At 40.6% G+C, this 7,462-nt stretch overlaps 1 protein-coding gene and 1 pseudogene across 2 annotated transcripts in view; both read left to right on the forward strand.

Moving 5' to 3' along the window:
* Positions 1-7,462, forward strand: part of LOC309562722 — a 169,081-nt pseudogene that overhangs the window by 87,010 nt on the left and 74,609 nt on the right. The window lies entirely within an intron of this gene.
* LOC309564419 (uncharacterized protein) overlaps positions 1-7,462 on the forward strand; it is a gene marked incomplete at its 3' end in the record, with an annotated part of 909,898 nt that overhangs the window by 18,371 nt on the left and 884,065 nt on the right. The window contains 5 exon segments of the mRNA XM_082269049.1: positions 1,577-1,674; positions 1,811-1,954; positions 2,480-2,618; positions 5,742-6,022; positions 6,185-7,457. Of these exon segments, the coding sequence (XP_082125175.1) occupies positions 1,577-1,674; positions 1,811-1,954; positions 2,480-2,618; positions 5,742-6,022; positions 6,185-7,457 (1,935 nt within the window).

The following is a 7,462-nucleotide window of genomic DNA, read 5'->3' on the forward strand; positions in this document are numbered from 1 at the left end:
TATTGATTGAAAAAAAAAAGAAGTAATATACAGACAGGAAGTGAGGTAACTTATGACCAGGAAGTGATATAAGGGTCTTTAAAGGAAGTTCCGGGTCAGAGGTGAGTCAGGAGGAAGTAGAGAGGAGACATCGCTGGAAGTTGCTGTAGAGGAGGTAATAAGATATTATTTTATCTGTAAGCGGATTTGGTTATCGTGTACTAATGTTTATTAGGGATGGGTCATTCTAACCAATTGATCTTGTTAAATTCAAATTCCAATAAAAATGTAAAAGTAAAAAAAAAAAAAAAAAAGATATTCTTTTATATTTACACCCAGTAACCCCTCCCCCGTCATGCCCATCCTTTTTACTCTGTGACGTCTTTTATCTCCAACAGATGCTGATACATACATATATAGTGTGTATTATATATTATCAATACAGAAATATTACCTATATATTGTATAGAGCCATATATTGCACTATATGGAAGTATGATGTCACCATAAATAGTACTTCTCACTAACTTATTAATAACGTGAAAAAATAACATAAAATATTTAAAGACGATTGAAAACCAAACTGATAATGATCTTTCTTTGTTGTATATTTACATTTTGGGTATTATAGCTCTTTTTGGTTTTTAAATCACATGATTACATCAATAAGGGTAGAGGAGGACCTGAGTTATGTGACCGAGAGGATATTAAAGTAGAATTCTAGATAAGCCTAAACAGTCTAAAAAATGCCCCCCCCCCCCCCAAAAAAAAAAAAAAAAGACCAATCTTATTTTTCCTGGGTAAAACAAATGTGTATAGTTACCTACTTTCAGCCCACTTTGGTCTGGTCTCGTAATTCTGCTTCCATATGTCAGCCAGCAGAAGCTGCAGGGGAGAGGAGGAACTGCGGATAATGGCTGCACCATGGGAGCCTACAGGTGATATCATGGCTCCCGCTCTCTCTATACCTTTGCTGCTGACCCCAAAGTTGGCTAAAAATATGTAACTATATATATATATATATCATATTTTACACAGGTTAGGCTTTAGCTGGGATTCTACTTTAAACCTCACCCTGAAGATCGTCTACCTGCTGATTGGGGAGTTAAGGAGGATTCTGGGATGATCACATGAAAATAATGTTGTTTCAATGCAGAGTTTTCCTCTGGTGAAACCTGGTGAAGATATAACCATCACAGTGCCTGCATCCCATTCCCTGAAACCCAAGAAGATTCTAGAAGTCACCAAGAAGATCATTGATCTGCTGGCAGGAGAGGTGAGCGGTGCCGGGAATTCTGGGACATTATCCAGTAACAGACAAGGGATGTGTCTGGAAGGTGACTGTATCATTGTGTGTGTCAGGTTCCTATAAGGTGTCAGGATTTCCCTTTTTTCTATGGAGGAGTGGGAGTATTTAGAAGGACACAAGGATCTCTACAAGGACGTCATGATGGAGAATCAGCCGCCCCTCACATCACCGGGTAAGAGGAGACTTTATTGTAAAGGAGAGAGCAGTACGGAGGGTCCAACTAGATCCGCCATCATCTGATAAACACATAGAAACAATGTATTCAGTCAGTGTGTGTGTTTCCTACAGATGGATCCAGTAATGGGAACCCACCAGAGAGATGTCCCCGTCCTCTGTATTCCCGGGATTCCACACAGGAAGGTCACACCATCCCTCACCATCATCAGGTAGGTGGATCTGAGCACCTAGAACTCAAAGACATTAACAACTCTACGCTTTTGAGATAATTCTTCTATGTCATCTCCTTTTTTTTTTTTTTTTTTTTTTTTTTTTACAAATCTGTCTTTCATCTTTGGGGTTTAGAGTGAAGAACTGAAAGACATCAAAGTTGAGGTTGAAGTGGAAAATGAAGAGAAGGTTGGGGATCGGCAGTCTATGGAAGAGGGAGGTCCTCTGTATTCCCGGGATTCCACACAGGAAGATCACACCACCCCCCACCATCATCAGGTAGATGGGACTGAGCAATTATAACTCAAAAGTATTCTAAACTATGAGATGATATATTTCTGTGAAATCTCTTGCTTTGTTTATTTTTCTTTGATCTTTGGGTTTTAGGGTGAGAGATTTCCCCCTCCTCTGTGTTCCTGGGATTCCAAACAGAAGGATCACACCATCCCTCACCATGATCAGGTAGGTAGGACTGGGCATCTATACCTAAATATGTATCGTAAATCATGAAATTGCGTTATTCTATATAATCTGTTGCTTTACTTCGACATCTGAAGTGCAGCCTTGATTATCCACACCCCCCATCCCCGTTTCTAGCTCCTTTGAGCACCCTACATTTTTCATCCCTCATTTTTATTTTTTTAAAATAAATTCCTTTCTCTGTGGGTCTTAAGTGTCATCACAGGTCCTCTTCCTCCTTGTGTTCTTCCAACCGAGGGTGCATACTGAATGACGTGTCATTTGTGTCTTCTATATCTGCCTTGAGTTGACTTTAATAGATGTTTTTCATTATTTTTGGTGTAGGGTGAAGAACAGATTGATATAAAAGCTGAGCTTAAAGAAGAAGTAGAGACATATGTGGGGGGTGATCAGCCTTCCACGGAGGAGGTTGGGATGATAATGAAAAGTGAACAGGAGGACATTTCTCTACCTATCCATAAAAGTAAGTAACAGAAACTATGGAAGAAACCGGTCACAGTGTCATTTTACTTCTGAGTTTATGAACAAATGTTAGATAATTATTAGATCTTCACATCGTCCTGTAGGCAGGTTCTAAAAGGCTATATATGTGTTTGCCTACTAAAGGGTTAATGTGTGGTGTTGCAAGAGTTAACACTTGGTGCTGTGATGCACCTTCCCCCGCATGAGTCACTTCCTGCTTCTTAACCAGACCTCGGGTCTCTCCGTGTGGGAGCTTGGGAGGTGATCAGTGAGGTCGCTGTAAAGAGGAGAACTAAACTATGTGGTGGAGATTCCCCTTAGCGGGACCCCGGGATGGGTTCCAAGGACTGGACTTTTGATGCTGTTTACTGGGATGCAACTAAGCTATAAAAAGTTATGAACAACGCCGCACAGCTCTGCCAAACCCAGTACCTTGTTATTGGAGAGAGAATGTGGAAATGCAATTGCGATTCTGTATATCGCTCATATGTACTTCTATGGAACCTGGACAGAACTGTAAATATAACTATTCACTAAAGAACTTATTGGTTAACAGTAACTGTTACTTTGGAAGAGAAGGTGCTTTACAGTGTACTGGGGAGTAGGGATGATCGAACTTTTGAAAAGTTCGGTTCGACCAGAACACCCGAACTTCCCAAAAGTTCGGCCCGGATTACAGAACCCCATTGAAATCAATGGGACCCGAACTTCGGTAATCAAAAAACACAATTTTGAAGCCCTAAAATCCAATAAATGCCCCTAAAAAGTGCCTAGGGTTCTGGGTCATGCCCAGGGACTATTAATCACACAAAAAAAAAGTTCTTAAAAATTGTCATTTTTGATAGAGAGCCAATTATTGAAAAAATTATTGAAAAAAAAAATTAGATTTCTTTGGATTTAGTGTCTGGGGGGTCTAAAAAGTGTACCTGTGAAGTTTTTCAGCTCTGTAGCATGTCCAGAACCAGAAAAAAAAAGTTTGTTTGTATTAGAATTAATATAGAACAGGTTAGTAGCTTCGTTACTTTTACACCCGGCTTTTTGTTGCAGGCGTTTTATTGGGCTTTTTTGAGGACATGTTTGGAGTCAGGCATGACATCAGAACTTCTGTATAGGGGTATATATACACACACACATGTATGTATATATACACATATATAGGTGTGAAAGTAGCAGAAACCTATGCTTGCGCTAATGAAATAATTAACAGGCATATGTCTCCGCTCCTATAACACCTATATGTGTGTATGTGTATAAATACATATAAGTGTGTGTATATATACCCCTATACAGAATTTCAGATGTTTTGCCTGCCTCCCAAGACCCCCAAAAAAAACGCCTGCTGCAAAAACACACCTGAGCGTTTTTGTAGCTGGCGTTTTTTGGGCATTTTTTGGGCGTCTTTGGAGGCAGGCATAACATCAGAACTTCTGTGTAGGGGTATACATGTATGTATATATACACATACACATATATAGGTGTGAAAGTAGCAGAAACCTATGCTTGCGCTAATGAAATAATTAACAGGCATATGTCTCCGCTCCTATCACACCTATATGTGTGTATGTGTATAAATACATATAAGTGTGTGTGTGTATATATACCCCTATACAGAAGTTAAGATGTTATGCCTGCCTCCAAAGACGCCCAAAAAACGCCAGCTACAAAAACGCCCAGGTGTGTTTTTGCAGCAGGCGTTTTTTTGGGCATTTTTGGGGGTCTTTGGAGGCAGGCAAAACATCTGAAATTCTGTATAGGGGTATATATACACACACACTTATATCTATTTATACACATACACACATATAGATGTTATAGGAGCGGAGACATAGGCCTGTTAATTATTTCATTAGCGCAAGCATAGGTTTCTGCTACTTTCACACCTATATATGTGTATGTGTATATATACCCCTACACGGAAGTTCTGATGTCATGCCTGACTCCAAACATGTCCTCCAAAAAGCCCTATAAATGCCTGCAACAAAAAGCAGGGTGACAGGGGAGAAGCCACCATCCTGTTCTGTAAGTGTTCTAAGAGAAACAATCTTTTCTCTATAGCGGTTACCCTGACATGGAAGGGTTTTGTCACCCTGCCATAGCAGTCAGAGTCAGTTAACCCTACACTACACTACGGTCCCCTTACACTTAACACTTTCCCTACAGAAACTAGATTATAACTAACTATAGTGGAAAATAGCACCCTAACTACACTAGATATCCCTTTCCTCACACTAATAATTGCTAAATGACACTTTGAAGCAGAAGTAACAGAACTGCTTCCACTCTCTTCCACATCCTTGTATTAAAATGGTAGAGATTTGGAGGGGCTAGCTTATATAGTGGGGGGCGTATTCACTAATGATTGGACTATGGACCCCCTAGTCACTCCAATCACATTCCTAGCATTCTCCTGCCCCCTCAATTGGCTTTTGCTAATGGTTCTGGTCCAATCACAGGCTTTTAAAGCCAATTTCCTGGCCCATTGCATTTTGGTCGGTTCTGGTTGCCGAATTCTGAACTTTTTCAGCAAAAAGTTCGGAATTCGGCCGAATTTCGAACAGTCAATGTTCGGGTCGAAACCGATGGTCGACCCGAACCGTTCGATCATCCCTATTCATTACCTTGTGTTCTGGTATAAGTGATTGCAGTCTCCCTACCACCTTTTCCATTTATTCAATTTTCATGCAGTGCAGAACTTTACAATTTTAATATCAAGAATAGTTTTTACAGAGTTGTCACAAATACTGGTCCATCTCCATTCCTCAATATAACGTCATGTTCCTAGCATATGATGTGACATCTTCATTACTCCCCATAGTCGTCACTTAAAAAAAAAAAAATCACATTTTACGTAGTGTGTCGTTGTTTTGGGTGTTTTATAGCCTTTCATATTTTTTTTTTTTTTTAGCAACAAACCACTAACGTATTTTGGCTAATAAAGCCTTAGTCAGCTATCAATAAAGAATTTGCAAATCATATATGGACTCGGTGTGAACACTTTTCTGATTGATTTTGGAGGGAGAACAGGAGCCCAACTGTGAGATCGGCATTTCCACTGACGGGGAGGAGGGGCTAAAACTCCAGTTATTTGTGACCAACTGACATTTTTTTCATTTCTTTCCAACAGATGGATGTGATGTCGGGAATTCCTCGGAGAGACATCTTCTATTATCTGCTGATTGTAAGTCAGAAGATAATGTCATCACACAGGATCCTCCAGGAGGAAATCCAAATACACAAAATATCCATCACAGACCTTCCTGTCCGGAGACATCAATGGATCCCTCTGATCAGGGGGAATCTTCTCACCAAACACATACTATGACTGCAAATATCCATTTAGGATCTCACACTGCAGATAGATCAACAGATCCTTCAAATCCCAAGGAATCTTCCTTACCCCATGAAGTAGCTCACAATAACAATTTATTATCATGTCTAGGGTGCGGAAAATCTTTCAAGACCAAATCTGAACTTCGTATCCATCTCAGATCCCATACCAGTGTAACTCTTACATGTTCGAAATGCGGGAAATCCTTTACTAACGAAAGCGAATTTCTTACACATCAGAAACTCCACAAGGCTGAGGATCCTCATAAATGTTCAGAGTGCGGGAAATGTTTCACCAAGAAGAGCTTACTTCTAACGCACCAGAGAGTTCAGACAGGCGAGGGACCATTTCTATGCACAGAGTGTGGGAAAAGTTTCACTCATAAAAATTGCCTTGATTCACACAAGAGAGTTCACAAGGGTGAGCACTCTTATTCATGTTTGGAGTGCGGGAAATGTTTAAATAATGAAAGAGCCCTTGTTGAACACCGGAGAATTCACACAGGTGAGCGTCCCTATTTATGTTCAGAGTGCGGGAAATCTTTCACTCTGAAAAAAATCCTTTTGCTTCATCAGAAAACTCACACAGGTGAGCGTCCCTATTCATGTTCAGAGTGCGGGAAATCTTTCACATGGAAAGGAAACCTTTTGATTCACCAGAAAACTCACACAGGTGAGCGCCCCTATTCATGTTCAGAGTGCGGGAAATCTTTCACTCTGAAAGGAAACCTTTTGAATCACCAGAAACTCCACATGGATGAGCTTCCCTATTCATGTTCAGAGTGCGGGAAATCTTTCACTCAGAAAGGAAGACTTATTCGGCACCAGAGAGTTCACACGGGTGAGCGCCCCTATTCATGCTCAGAGTGCGGGAAATCTTTCACTCTGAAAGGAAACCTTTTGAATCACCAGAAAACTCACACAGGTGAGCGTCCCTATTCATGTTCAGAGTGCGGGAAATCTTTCACTCTGAAAGGAAACCTTTTGAATCACCAGAAACTCCACATGGTTGAGCGTCCCTATTCATGTTCAGAGTGTGGGAAATCTTTCGCTCAGAAATGTCTTCTTCAAAAACACCAGAAACTCCACACGGGTGAGCGCCCTTATTCATGTTCAGAGTGCGGGAAATCTTTCATTGAGAAAGTAAACCTTGTGCAACACCAGAGAGTTCACACAGGTGAGCGCCCTTATTCATGTTCAGAGTGCGGGAAATTATTCTCTCATAAAGAAAGCCTTGTTAAACATCAGAGAATTCACACAGGTGAGCGTCCCTATTCATGTTCAGAGTGCGGAAGATTATTCTCCCATAAAGAAAGCCTTGTTAAACATCAGAGAATTCACACAGGTGAGCGTCCCTATTCATGTTCAGAGTGCGGGAAATCATTCAATCTCAAAATACTCCTTACTAAACATCAGAGAATTCACACAGGTGAGCGTCCCTATTCATGTTCAGAGTGCGGGAAATCTTTCATCAAAAAAGATAATCTTATTCAGCACCAGAGAATTCACACGGGTGAG

The sequence above is a fragment of the Pelophylax lessonae genome, assembly GCF_965119305.1.
Source record: "Pelophylax lessonae genome assembly, chromosome: 9".
Lineage (NCBI taxonomy): Eukaryota > Metazoa > Chordata > Amphibia > Anura > Ranidae > Pelophylax > Pelophylax lessonae.